The sequence below is a fragment of the Cydia fagiglandana genome, chromosome 6 (assembly GCF_963556715.1).
Source record: "Cydia fagiglandana chromosome 6, ilCydFagi1.1, whole genome shotgun sequence".
NCBI lineage: Eukaryota > Metazoa > Arthropoda > Insecta > Lepidoptera > Tortricidae > Cydia > Cydia fagiglandana.
The window spans coordinates 20,500,535-20,515,637 of NC_085937.1; the positions used below are offsets into that span (position 1 = coordinate 20,500,535).

General features: G+C 37.8%; 2 protein-coding genes and 1 long non-coding RNA gene across 7 annotated transcripts in view; all 3 read right to left on the reverse strand.

Moving 5' to 3' along the window:
* The window catches only part of LOC134665433 (ankyrin repeat domain-containing protein 29), a 71,040-nt gene extending 66,863 nt beyond the window's left edge, over window positions 1–4,177 (reverse strand). The window contains exon 1 of the mRNA XM_063522404.1: window positions 3,963–4,177. Within this exon, the coding sequence (XP_063378474.1) occupies window positions 3,963–3,974 (12 nt within the window). The 5' untranslated portion in view covers window positions 3,975–4,177. The remainder of the gene's footprint in view (window positions 1–3,962) is intronic.
* The window catches only part of LOC134665459 (uncharacterized), a 430,855-nt gene that overhangs the window by 81,031 nt on the left and 334,721 nt on the right, over window positions 1–15,103 (reverse strand). The gene's annotated exons all lie outside the window — the stretch shown is intronic.
* LOC134665400 (zinc finger protein 91) overlaps window positions 5,674–15,103 on the reverse strand; it is a 47,432-nt gene continuing 38,002 nt past the window's right edge. Inside the window, exons 5-7 of the mRNA XM_063522348.1 lie at window positions 7,334–7,432; window positions 6,411–6,567; window positions 5,674–5,865 (exon numbers count right to left, since the gene is read on the reverse strand). Coding sequence (XP_063378418.1) covers window positions 5,674–5,865; window positions 6,411–6,567; window positions 7,334–7,432 — 448 coding nt within the window. The remainder of the gene's footprint in view (window positions 5,866–6,410; window positions 6,568–7,333; window positions 7,433–15,103) is intronic.

Consider the following 15,103-nt stretch of genomic DNA (forward strand, 5'->3'; position numbering starts at 1 on the left):
AAGCTTGGATGGGGTGACCTGACGCTTTCGAACCACTGAACTGAACCATTTGCGGTAACCTGTCAGCTTTTATTAAATATGAGCTATTAATAGGTATACACGCCATTAATGGTTATTCTAAGAGGGTTAAAAGCTATTTTCATTTGGTTATACTCTCTTGTTGCACTATTTTCTTTATGACGCTTGCACTTGGCACTTTTTTGACAAAAAACAACCAACTATAAGGCATATTAGCTGCGAATCTGTCTAGATAAAGTTTTCCTAGTTATGGTTTTTTCCTATTTCCATATCATTTACTATCCGAATCTATAAATTTAAATAAAAAACAAGTAACATAGTCAAGAAATAATATCAATAATTTAAATAACATTTTAGGTCAAGACACTCAAACAAAAGTCCTTGAAACTCCGCTAAATTCATCAATACAGCGTTAAAACAAACTATAAATGTTCGCCAATGTCTAAATCCACTCCAGACTAGGTCGTGTATAAATAAATCCGCCATTCACTGCGAAATGCCGACACATGGCACATGTTGGCTGGACATGTGATGTGACATGCTACAGCGAAAACCGAAAATCGCAAATTGGGGGATCTATCTCTTTTACTCCAGTGAAGGCGTAATTAGAGTGACAGAGCAAGACGCCCGCAATGTGCGAACTTAGCCCTGGTCTGCTCTGTATTCAGATTTATTACTATCGTTTTGGTTATGATTACAAATTGCAGTCGAGTGATTACTGGCTGGGGATTACTCACATCGATGACAGTAAACACGAGGTTTTTACACTAGGAAAACATAATTAAGGAATCTATCGAACCCCTAACTAAAAAATTGAAATACAGTGAAACCTGGATAAGTGAGATCTCAAGGGGCGAGCAAATTTGTCTCACTTAAAGAGGTTTTCCACTTACCCAGGCTCCCAGTTAGCCAGGTACAAATAAATTTCTGTCTCATTTACAGAGGGTTCCATTAATAGAGGTGAGAATAGAGTATATTTCAGTTATAGAGGTGGTTAATAGGGTATTTAGTAATTATCTTTAAAAATAAATAAGGTAAAATAATCCTTGTCCCTAAATATTTTTTTGTCTGTTTAAATATTTCTTTGAATTAATTTTGAATGATTCTCCACAGGATAGATATTTCAAAATTAAATTAAATTTGATATGGACTTCAATGCGTATTAGAAATTTAATAAATGAAAATTAATGTTTTCGTGTTACTTATCAAAATTTCAGCTTTCGTTTCGATAGTTTTAACTACTTACATAAATTAACTAAATCAAACTTGAAGTTGTTTAGACACAATTAGGCAAATGCGGAATTTGTGGATTGACTAAGAGTTAGTGAAAGATTTCTAAATTGAATCACTAGCGTAGCGTTGCGAGGGTTTCAAAGAGTTAGTAAGAATACGGAAATTGTTCAATGAAGTCCAAGTTAGAGAGGTCATAGATTGACGTTATCTCAGATACAGAAGTCAATTTCCTATAAAATTCCAAAAAACAATTAGGAAAATGTAATCTTATAAATATAGTCTCAGTAAAAGAGGTAAAATACACTCTCTGTCTCAGTTATAGAGGTAAATGTGACTATAAAATCACAATAACGAATCCCAGTTATAGAGGTTCGTTTTTTCTCAGTAACAGAGGTAATTCAGTGCTAAAGTGTCGGGACCGCACCATGAGTCCCAGCTATAGAGGTTTCTCACTTATCCAGGTCCCACTTAACCAGGTTTCACTGTATTTAACTACACATTTACTTTAGTAGTACTATTGTATGTATCTTTTATGTAAATAAATGTATTTATAACTTTCGCGTTTTGAACACATATTTTTAACTCACATTTATAGACGGATCTATCTTACCTTGCCTTAAGGTAATAAAATAAATTCGCGGGTCTATAAATGTGACTTAAAATAAATGTATGTTAAAATTGACATTAACACTTGACAATTGAAATGTATTAACATGATTATTTTCATGATTAGGAAGGAAGGAGGAAACATTTTCCTTAATGTCAATATCCAGGGAAGAAAATGGCGACTACGTTTTTAGGGAGAAAGCGGTCGTCCATTATTGTCTTAACCTTCATATTTTCCTAAGAGTCATTTAAAAGTTACACCCTTCAGCAGAGGTTGAATTAAAAAAATAAAAGCTATAAAGCAGACAACGGGCTAATTACATAAAGGTCACGAAGGGCTAGAAGTTCAAAGCCCTTATAGCGTTTTGCCAATTTCAAGCAAGTATTTTTGCCCTTGGTCTTGCCACCCTTTTCAAAATGCAAACGTTTTATAAAAAACACCCTTTCTAGAATTTAGAGCAGCTGTTGCATAAGAATTTTTACGTTGATGGTGTTTCTGTGGAGACTAGTAAGTAGGTACAGTCGCCATCAGATATATCGGAGCGGTCAAGGCGCTCACAAATATCTGAACACGCCTCTATTTTCAAGGCGTTAGAGTGCGTGTTCAGATATTTTTGAGCACCTCGGCAGGTCCGATATATCTGATGGCGACTACAAAAAAAAAGTAAAACAAAGAAGGCTTGCACAAATCGCTTGTGGCCTTAAATATGCAATTGTTATATGGAAAAAGTAGCTCGCAATGTTCGTAATTAACTTTTAATTGCAATTATTCTGACTCTGTTACCTATATCTAAAATCTAAAGGTACCTATATGTATAAAATAGGTATAAACATTAATTCAAATGAGTATTTCTTTTCGTCTTAATATTATTGTGTATAATTTTTTTGCATGTTGTGATTCATTTGCAAGTTAGGTATATCGGGTCAAACGTCAAACAAGTTTTGACATCTCCTGCAAACTGGTTTGAATGTACCTACAGGAATATGCCATTGGTATAGTTTGTGATAATTTGCTTTACGTTCGACTGATTTACTATCTAATATTCAAACGGAAATACAATTATTACGTTAGTGCTCCATCACCCCAAAGAAAACATAAGAAGAAATAAGAATATGAGGATTATTAAATTAAAATTTAATTTTATATTTTGTAAAAAAAGAATAGTTTAGTTTCTAGATTATTTTACGACATCTTAAATGTTTTCATTTCATTAAGTACCTAATTGTTCTTGTAGAAAAGTATATTACATTCCTGCACCTGCATAAATCATTCAATCAAAAAACTTGGCGGTTTCACTACCGGGCACATTTTGCTTACATACACTCCGTACACTCAAAAACATCGTCTTCGGTTTCCGTGTTTAAAAATGTTCATTTAAAAAAAAATCTGATGGGGTAAAGGTGTACCTCTAGGTATTTCTTTACGAACAGGTGCAGAAATGCATTTCCACAAACGAGAGCATGTACAGTCACCTGCAATAATATGTTACACAACGAAGACCGCAAAAATATCTGAGACCATCTTGTTTGTATATGACTTATATGAGCGTGTCACGTATTTTAGCGGCCTTCGAAGAGTAACATAATTGTTGCAGGTACTGTACGCCTACTGCCTAGGCTAAACAGATCTAGGCTGAACGGTATGACATACGTTTCACCTAGATACACGCATGCTGTTACAGATAGGTAATAGGTACCTAATGTACCTATGTGGGTCTAAGATTATTTCAATGCCATAAAACCAGACAATAAACAATAATTTCTATCAGAATATTTTATTAAAGAGGGTAAATTAATAAATAAGCTTCGTCTTTCTAAACTAAATGTAAAATATATAGGTATCGTACCTAACTCTATTCATAGCTAGCCAAACAAAATATACTAACTAGGTATTTACTTACAGAATTCACTTTGAGAAAATGTTATCATTATCACAAAAAATTTGAATGCCGAATGTGAAAAATATTTCATTGAACAAAATCAAATAAGCAAATAACACGCGGTTATTTTATTATGTTTCAACACGTGAAACAAGAACGAAATATTAGTAAAACGATACGCAAGGTCACCTAAAATCAGCAAAACAAATTACGCTCGATACATACCTTTAAAGACATTTTTCTCAATCGATTTTTCAGCAAACAGTCATTATTTAAAACAATTCCAGAGCACGCACACAATTACACACAAAACAATCAATAGAATTATATAATGTGCTCCTATATCACTGTATTACAACAACACAAATAATTTAGGTTATTTTTTATTCACCAATGTTTACGACTTTTAAATTGTATTGTGGTTTTAAAAGCGACGTACGTCACTACTCGATGACATCTCACGAGTGATTATTTTTCTCTCATTCACGGCTATCGTTCTAAAAGTACCACTTTGTTGCAATTGTCCGTGGCGCTAGTGTCTATGTGACAAGGTGTCCTAAGTGGGCGTTAACTTTAGTTCCGAATTCTGCCACTTGTATTAATGATTTGGTACTTTGGTGTGAATGTGTGAAGTTGAGTGTTGCTAGAATTCGAAATACCTAATTCATAAACAAACATGATAAAAAAACACGGGAATTATTTAATATTATACTATCAAAATTATTAAGTTTACTGTAAGGTTTATGTAATTAAATCAATACAAAACACTATTTTACTGCACGTCGCTGCATTGCACTGCCATCTAGTGAAAACTTTTCTGTTCCGTAACATTCATGCCCTTGCTCTATACTCATTTAGTTCGACATTTTTTCGCTAGATGGTTCATTTACACTGTTTTAATTAAATTGAATACTTATATTATATCAGTCGTGTCGTGAATTATAGTGGAAAATTGAGGGCGCCACTTTCTACGTAACTGTCACATTTTTGACGTAAAATGCTTAAACATTTAGTATGGAATTTTTTTAGATCAATTTTATTTAATTTTTACTATTTAATGTCGCTTACAACTTTCGAGCCATAATAGTTTCTACGTATACAATGGCGCCACACTTGTTAATTACTAATTGGCTCAAATTAGCAATCCGATGGAAATGGAGGTTAATAGCGTGTAGTTGCTATTCAATCCTCAGATGTCACAACAGCGGAGCAGACATCAATCACATCATATAAATCTAGATCCCCATGCGCGCTGACGAGGTGCGCAGGCGCACGCAGCTCCGTAGTGGTGTCGGCGCCGAAAGTGCAGTCGGCGCGGCGCCGAAAGTACAGTCGGCGGCAGCGCAAAAGTAATAATGGCGGGCACTGCAGTGGTATTGCATCTGGTGCATGTTAATAAACAAATAAAAATAAAGTAGGCTGTATGCTATTGTGACCGCTTATCAGTGGCGGCGCGTCCATGAAAGCCGATTCCCACCTGTATTTGGACGTTTGAGCAGAGTTGTAAAGGAAATATGTAAGCCAAATTAGCCCTGGCTTGCTTATGGATATGTTTGACGCGCCGCCACTGCCGCTTATCATCAGGGACCGTATGCTTATTTGCCACCGTTATGGACAAAAAACATGGAAGGCTTGGGAAATAAAAGAGACAATTTTTGTAACTGTGTTTATATGACTCATTATCTGTAGTTATACTTTCATTAAGTGTTTTTTAACGGCTTCAACGGCGGAGCGGACGTCATATAGACCCCTAGGTGCGAGAACGAGGTGCACGCGCACCTCCGTAGCGGTGTCGGCGCCGAAGGTACAATCGGCGGCGACGCACATTTATAATTGAAGGCCGTGACGCACACGCCGGAGAGCGTGTTTTGGAAACTTGTAAGATACGCTGCCTTTACTCAATATAGCAGTGAATCGATATGAACTCCCAGCACCGCTATTCCACCATCAGATGCCTTTTTACGGCTTCAACGGCGGAGCGGACATCATATAGATCTCCATGTGCGAGGACGAGGTGCGCGCGCAGCTCCGTAGCGGTGTCGGCGCCGAAAGTGCAGTCGGCGGCGGCGCACATGTATAATGGTAAGCCGCGATGAGCGCGCCGGAGAGCGTGTTTTCGGAGGTTCTCCTGAAACAGAAATGATGGTAAGTTTTATTGCAGAAGTCAAAAATTTCTGGAACAATGAAAATCGTGCACTGCGCGATCTAAGAGGATTTTTAAGGGATCAGCAACGCGCATGTAATCCATACTTAATTATGTAGATTGTCCATAGGCGACGCGGTAATCGTTTCGTTTACATTAGGCGGGCCGTATGCTTCTTTTGACACCGACGACGTTATATAAAAAAGGTAGGTACCTACTCGATTATGTAGACATAGCTGACATAGACATATTCAATTCTCTTATTTATTCTTCCATGTACTTATAAGTAGTTAAAGATAAGCAGTGACGTCAGTGACCATTTACCGAGGTAGCACGGTCGCATTTTTATCGCTTGTCACCAGCAATGTCACCATGCCCGTCACGTTCTAACAAGTATGTAAGTGCGAAAGTGACGGGCACTAATGACAGGCGATAAAAATGAAACCACGCTACGCCCGCTAGTTCATGAAATAATGTCAAAAACAAAAGGAAAAGCAGAAAAGTATAGATTACTATAGGTAGAACCGCACCAAGCTAGCGCAGGTGAACTCGCAGTGCGGACATTTGTATGGCTTGCGGGCTTCGTGGCAGACGAGGTGTCTCTTCAGATGACTGTTCTGGTTGGTTCTGAACGGGCATTTGGGGCAGCTCAGGTGTTTTAGTCGTACGCCGTGAGTAGCGTAATGTCTGGAAAAGGTTAGATTTAAGTTATTTAGCTAGAAGCAGGGGCGTATTTTGAAATTTGGCGCCTCGGGCCAATAAGTTTCGCCGCCCCAAAAGTCAAGGAAGAAAAACAAAATGCAATCTGCCAGGGGCGGCAGGAGCGGCATATGCCGCCCCTGGGGGATTGGCGCCCCGGGCCATGGCCCGGATGGCCCTAGGGTAAATACGCCCCTGGCTAGAAGACCTACCTACATGATTCTTTACTTTGGAATGTAATATTAATACTCATTATGAAGAAACCATGCGAGATATTTAGTACTTTGTCCATTTTCATTCAATAATTTAAGTGCCATTTGCAACATCCCACTAACCCGTGGTTGCCCGTGGTTAGCCGGTTCAACCTGGAATTACCATGGTTAGCAGCACAATTTGACATTGGGTTAACGGTTTAACCGGTTAACCCCGGGTCAGTGAAATGGTGCAAGTGGGCCTAAGTATTAAAATAATTGAATATGGCTTAAAATAAAACTAGCAAAAATTAGTTTTGCATTTCCTTAGAAAGGCGCCATCTAACGACAACAGTAAACACGATTGATGACAGCGTCCTCTCTGCGTGAGTTGTGGCAAGAAAATGAAAGGCATGTAAAGAGTGCTTACGACATCAAGTTAAGAGCTTCGTCAAAAATACGCAAGATGGCGTGATAATCAAGTGTCTATTTTGTAATAAAATTTGAGTATTTTGGTAAAATTAACATGGTTAAAGGATAAGTAAATATGTTTTAAAGCATACTTGGTATATTGTTTAGGTGTTGAAGCGACGTAACCGCATTGCTCGTAGGGGCACAGAAGTTCAGTTGCCGCCTGACAGGAATGTGAAGAGAGTTCGTGTCTGAAAAAACCATAAAAAAACATTTTACTAATAAGTTAAATTGATTAGGTATGCGAATTTAGAAATTCACAAATATTTTTTTTTTATTTATTTAGAACACAAACAGTCACATAAAACAAATGGATTTTTAGTACAATTAATACCTAATAGGTAATAATTTTAGTACAATTAATTTTTAGTAATTAATGTGAATAATTCAATATTAATTAAAATTAATGTAAAGTCTATACCTGTTGGGTTTAATTTATCGCCCGTATTGGATTAACACACTGCATACGATTTGGAAACCCAAAATCCCATACTATACATCAAAATGACAACACAAACGCCTACGTCACGTCACGCTAACGAATGAAATTTACACTAGTGGTCAGTTTACATTTTAAAACGTCCTTCGACATTTTTGTGGCCATTTAAAAAATAAAGAGGAAGACAATATTAGATAGTTGGTTACACTTGCATAAAAAGCGGAAACAAAGCAGCCAATAAACATGACCGGCAATAACATCAGTTAGAGCTGTGGACGGCGGCCAAGAAATGCAGCTGGATTCCGCACCACCCTGTATATTATAGCGAACGCCCGCCGAGGTCTAGGCTCAGACCAACGAATAGAATTACTATGGAAGTGTGACTAGAGCTCAGAAACCCGACCGGACAAGTGCGAGTCGGACTCGCTAACCGGGGGTTCCGTACTTTTTAGTACCTATTTGTTGTTATAGCGGCAACAGAAATACATCGTCTGTGAAAATTTCAATTGCCTAGCTATCACGGTTCATAAGATACAGCCTGATGAGGATGACAGACAGATAGACGGACAGTAGTCTTAGTCTCGGTCATATATACACACACACACACACACACACACACACACACACACACACACACACACACACACACACACACACACACACACACACACACGCACGCACACGCGCGAGCGTTTTTCATGCATTTACATTTATTATTATATTTAAGCTACTTACAATAAAATAAATCTGTTAAAATTTAACACCTAATTATAAGCATCTAACGTGTAAGCTAAAAATGGTCATTGTTGTTATTTTAGTTTTAGAAATTATATTTTTAGGTATTTATGTTTAGATAAAAAGTTTGTTGTTAACCTAACCCTTGCTTACCGGGCGGCTCCATCCCCTAAACCATGGCCACGTGTATTTAAAAAAAAAAGTCTTAGTTAATAGGGTACCGTTTTTACCCTTTGGGTACGGAACCCTAAATAAAACTAGGCTAATGTTAGTAAAGCGACGATAATAACCCAGGGCGAGACGGATAACACGTTAACACCACCACCCTGTATGCCTCGACACTATCGCAGATATACATGCTGTCCAGGACAGCGGCAGATTTCCGATTTCAAATTCAACTCCACCAGACTCATCTGACTGACACATCTGTCAGTAGGTATAGGTACACCTGTATCCCTAGTTATATAAAGCCTAAAGATAGGAAATTAGAAGGAAACAAGTATTATAGCCTTTCCAATATCAAGTATAAAAGTATATAGATATACCTATTATCTTATGTCGGCGCGATTCGGGAAATGAAATAGATCTCTACTAGACCTCAACAAGTTACGATATGGATAATTTAAAGATATTTATAAGATAGATATGTCAAATTTGACGTTTCCGCGATTCTGGAGGTCCTCTTGAACGATTTCGACAAGTTATGACTTAGATATCCAAGTCACATCTAGTCGATATCTAATGTAAATCTAGTTGATCTCTATATCGTTTCTAGATCTTGTGATTATCTCGTTTCCCGAATACGCGTGTGTATCTTTAGGTACCTATTTAAAGAAAAGTAAACAAACAATTTGTAAATTTTAAGGTACTTAGTTACAACATTTACCTATTGGTTAACCAACCAAATACAAAACCGCCTGGATCAGTCACTGAACGACTTGACTTTAACCTACATTATTTGATCATGTAATGTTTTCATCTCTGTTTACTTTTATTTAAATACCTAAAGATATACCTAGTTATGCTATTTTCCAGCCAAACCAAACACACAGAAACACTATCATTATAACAATTACCTAACTCAATCACATTTGCACCCTCAATGCACCATTCCAGCTGCATCCAAGTGCATTAATGCACTATAACGCTAAGATACGGCCTAAGTTCGGTCATCGGCGGCCGAGACGACCCTTTATGGTGATGATGGCCGAGTCCAAATGGCTTGTGGTCGGAGTCGGGACTAAGGGACTTAGGAGTTCTAATCCTAAGTTCCTAACCAAAAGTCAATTCTATGCCATCATGAAGTGTGTCTTTCTTTACATAGTTACACGGTGTAACATGAGGAAACCGAATAATTTTAACAGCGTATTCCTGATCATATTTAGAGACAAAAATGTCCTATAAACTTTTTTGAAATTCGCCTAGTTTCAGAGATATTATAAATTAAAAAAAAAGTTTTTATTGTTACATAGTGTAAAAGGCATTTTTGATGGTGATGTTGCTGCTGGGACGGGACGTAGTCTAAATATCCTTATTGATAGATGTCAAAAAGTGACAAGTACCTAACACTTTGCAAAAACCAGGTTTTACGAAAAAAAAATGTAAAAATCTATTTTAAGTGACAAGTTTACCAATAACATTTATTTTTTATGTACAAATACTTTCAAAAAATTGAAAAAACAACACATAAAAACATATTTTTTTAGCGAAATTGACCTAAACTCATATTACATTTTTTACTTATTTTGACCTCAGAAATGAGTGGTTAAAATTATTCGGTTTCCTCATGTTACACCGTGTATAAGATAAGCTATACTCTGTATTTTTAGGTATTCACATAAAAGCAAACAAATAATTTGTACATTTTCGGGTAGTTATAACATTTATTGGTTAACCAACCAAATACAAAACCGCCTTGGTCTGTAATGTTTTCATTTACTCTCAACTGGCTTAAGGAGCCATTTGAGGGTAGATTTTGTTTACTTTTATTTAAATACCTAAAGAGACAGAAAAAATGGGTCCTATAACCCATTTTTTCCCTGTAATTTTGCTGATTTATAAACTCTGAAAAGTTCTCGTATAAATTCCATCTCAAGTTTCGCGTGGCGCGTCATATCTTTTGTTCCTTTCCAATTTCCAGGCTTAAAGCCCCCTCTTAAGTGAAATGTCATTAAGTCCGCCATTTGACCATTGTTGGATCAGTCATAATAAAATTAATATAATTACCAAAGATTGTCAACTGCTCGGAAAGTGGCAAAACATCAAACGTCTACACATCCGACACTTATTGCTAATAAATACCAACAATTCAATCTAATCCATACAAGCCAATCTCAACATATACAAGATGGCCGCCACGTGTGGACAATAAAGTATGCTCTCGAAATACTTTGATGGACGGAGGAAGGAATTTATTTCCGTATTGTGTTAACACATCAGCGGATCATCTCAAAGAGAAAATTGTAGCGGAGAACGAACCAGCAGGTATGTATTAACTTTGGCTTAGTTATCGACTATGAAATAATTAAAAATCGAATGTTTTATCGCATACATTTTGTATATCCCTGCCGCTTGTTTCCGTCATTGCTCTAAGCAACAACTTTTCCATTTTCACCACTTAGACGGTTGGCAGTCCTCAACTGTGCGTTTCTCCAGAAACTTAATTCCTGTCTTGCACTGCCAAACTGTGGAATGGCAGAATGACTGGTGTTGCAGGTGTCAAAGCGAGGCTAATTGCTTACCATCAGGCGATTCGTCTGATCGTTTGCCTCCTACATCGCATACAAAAAGAACCTACATATTATTATACACGTGAAACGTATCCGGTACGACTATCAAAAACCTTAATATCACAGATTCTTTTAGATTCACTATCCATACCAATTCTACCGTATTGCACACAAGAATGGTAAACCATTAAATTATGTGTAGAAAAAGTCTAAAAATAATCGCTCATAGTTTCCACAGTTTCACTTTCAACAAGCCGACCTACTGCACCCATCTCCCATACACACCTGAATGATCAACCATTGAATATGTGTCCCGAATTCCCGATACGTGTAAAGAAAAATTGGAAAACCCACAGTTTAATTTTTAGGGTTCCGTACTTACCCAAAGGGTAAAACGGGACCCTATTACTAAGACTCCGCTGTCCGTCCGTCCGTCCGTCTGTCACCAGGCTGTATCTCACGAACCGTGATAGCTAGACAGTTGAAATTTTCACAGATGATGTATTTCTGTTGCCGCTATGACAACAAATACTAAAAAGTACGGAACCCTTGGTTGGAGAATCCGACTCGCACTTGTCCGGTTTTTCATACAAACCGACCTACTGTATCCATCTCCCATATATCCAAGAATGATTCACCATCAAATTATGGCTTGGTGTAAAAAAAACCGGAAAACCCACAGTTCCACTTTCCATACAATCCGACCTACTGTATCCATCTCCCATACACACAAGTATGATCAACCATCAAATTATGAATGTTTCCCGATATGTGTGAAGGAGTTGTGTGACGTGTGACACGGTGCATCCTGCGCGCACGCCTATTTCAAAACAACCAACCGCCATACAACATCCAACCCATTTTCAACTTTATATCTTAGCTGTTATGGTTGATTTTGGTTTGATACATTTGGGGTATATAGGACCTTTTTTTTATAAATATGTCGGTATTGCAAATCGGTGGCGTGTATCATTTATTTCCTTTACTTTGTTCATGACAACGCGATTTGTGAGTGTAACACGTGTAGTGACGAAAATATTAAGGATTCAGAACTGGGAGATTATAGATGGAATTTGTCGGGTTAATACTTTATAGTGGAATTAATACAAGATAATTATGCATAGTTTTGGTAGAAAGGAGTCATCCATTAATTACATCACACTTTTAGAAAGGTCAAGAAAATGTGACATGTTGTGATAAGGGGGAGGGGGGAGTCACAAACTTTGTGACGTCACTTTAACTTCATCAGTAACCGAAAATTTATTTAAATTATTTTATTAGCTGTACAGTTAAGTAACAAGTTTTTGGAACGATAATCGTTTTTATTAGTTTAATTTTCTTTCATAATCAGTTTTGGGTTATAAAATTACTTATATTTAAAAATTATTTAGAGTAAATAAAGATTCATAATACCTACTTAATTCTATTTGCCGATTTCGTTGAAAAATTGTGACGTCACAGGAGGGGTTTGCTAAATGTCACCAAGTGTGACAAGGAGGGGAAGGGTTAAAAAACCTTGAAATTCGTGTGACGTAATTAATGAATGACCCCAAATTATAAATATAGTACGATATTTCTCGAGTAATATCATTATCTTAGCGTTGACCCGGCTCGTTATAGGACTTAATGATATATGGTCGTATATGACATGGTTATTAAAATATAAATGAACGCGCCAATGATAAAAAAATGTCCTTTTTATTTCGAATAGGCCTCCTAGTTGTAAGCCCGATCTTTAGTTATAACATCCTCCGATAGATGGCCCTGCGCGTAGAATAAATGTCGCTATCGATATGTCGACGTAGTTTGCATAAAGGCTGCTTATAATTTATTTTAGCGAAGTCTGCATTGTTTTTTCGATAATCATATTTATTTTTTGCAGTGTTCTTACAAATTCCAGTAAGAACGCTTATTATAAAATAAATCTTATATAATTCAAACTGCCTGACCAATCCACACAGTGTTGCCAACTCGGATTTTGAAAAAATGCTAGACTAATCTCTAGATTATGCCAAATGGGACAATTTTCGCCCAACCTGATCCACGAAAAAATCAGAGGTCAATTTAACTGAATTTAGTTGCCATTAAAAAAAATTATACATGTCCGTCGACGTCCATCCGCCCACAAAAGTCAAAATTCATATGAAAATATGAACCACACAAGGCGATGGCGCATATGTTTGTTGCCGAAAACTTGGCTTAGACTAAATTATGGTAAAAAATATGCCAGATGCTAAATGGAAAATTTTGGTGCCAAAACGAGTGAAAATATGCCAGATCTGGCATCATTTATACCAAGTTGGCAACACTGAATCCACAGATCAACTCAAATACAAGAAATAACATTTAAGACATAGGCGTTTCCGTATTAATTTAGTATGGGAGTAGCGATGTGACGAGTCCACTTTTTTTCGATTCGAATCATTCGAATCGATTCGGCCACTGATCCGAGTTGAAATTCGAACTGACTCGACTCGACGGTTTGCGTGGTTCGCGACAAGGTCACGGGCCGCGGAGCCGCAAACGAGTCAAGTGGCAGTTGTTGTAAACAGAACCTTCAGGACACCGAATTAAGGTTTATTTTTCAATGGTCATACTACCAGTGAACTCGACTCGGGATGGCGAATCAAGCGGCAGTTGTTGTAAAAAGAACCTTCGGGCTACGGAATTAAGGTTTATTTCGAATGGTCATAGTACCAGTCAACTCCGATTGAAACGGCGAATCAAGCGGCAGTTGTTGTAAAAAGAACCTTCGGGCTATCGAACTAAGGTTTATTTTTGAATAGCCTTAGCGTAGCGTTGACTCGGCTCGGAGAGTTGGTGAATTGGCGATTCATTCGCCGAGTCAGCGGATCGGATACCAAGTTACCAGTCAGTTTAGTGGCCGAGTTGATTCGGATTGCCAATAGTCTTGATTCGAATCAACTCATCTGTAGGTTGATTCGGATTATTCGAATCAGATAACTCGACTCGCCCATCGCTATATGGGAGCGTGACCGTTTATTTGAGTTGCTTAATGCCGCTTATGTCCTGGTCACAGAATAAATAATAGTACTAGGTACAGAAGACTCACTCTCTAATAAAACGCGTCTGTCACGATCAGCACAGATATGGCCGCTAGGCGACAGCGCCACGCGCGGCTAATGGCAAACCCCAAAATTGGGGTGGAACGGATGTACTTTTAGCTACCTGTAGCAAAGCGACGAAATCGCGGAGTGAGCCACGCCTGTCCTGGTATGGTAAGGTCTATGCCAGTGGTGGGCAAAGTACGGCCCGGGGGCCATCTCCGGCCCGCGAATGGATTTTATCCGGCCCGCCGCCGGTCCTATGAAATAATTATGTAGGTAGTAATACGGCATTGGCCCACGATTTTCAATTTATCACAAATCAAAATAAATATTGGCTACGATTCTGGCCTTCCACTTAAATTTTCTAAACTTTTTGGCCCCCCTTGAAGAAAGTTTGCCCACCACTGGTCTATGCCGTCTATGTCAGTATCTTTAGGTACCTATTCAAATAAAAGTAAACAAAATCTACCCTCAAATGGCTCCTTATGCCAGTTGAGGGTAGATGAAAACATTACATGATCAAATAATGTAGGTTAAAGTCCGGTCGTTCAGTGACTGATCCAGGCAGTTTTTTATTTGGTTGGTTAACCAATAAATGTTATAACTACCCGAAAATGTACAAATTATTTGTTTACTTTTATTTAAATAAGTAAGATACAGATTATAATACTTAGAAGCGCTGGTGGCCTAGCGGTAAGAGCGTGCGACTTGCAATCCGGAGGTCGCGGGTTCAAACCCCGGCTCGTATCAATGAGTTTTTCAGAACTTACGTACGAAATAACATTTGATATTAACCCGTCCTTTTTCGGTGAAGGAAAACATCGTGACGAAAGCCGACTAATCCCAATAAAGTTGGTTGCCATCTGGGTTGGAAGGTCAGATGGCAGTCGC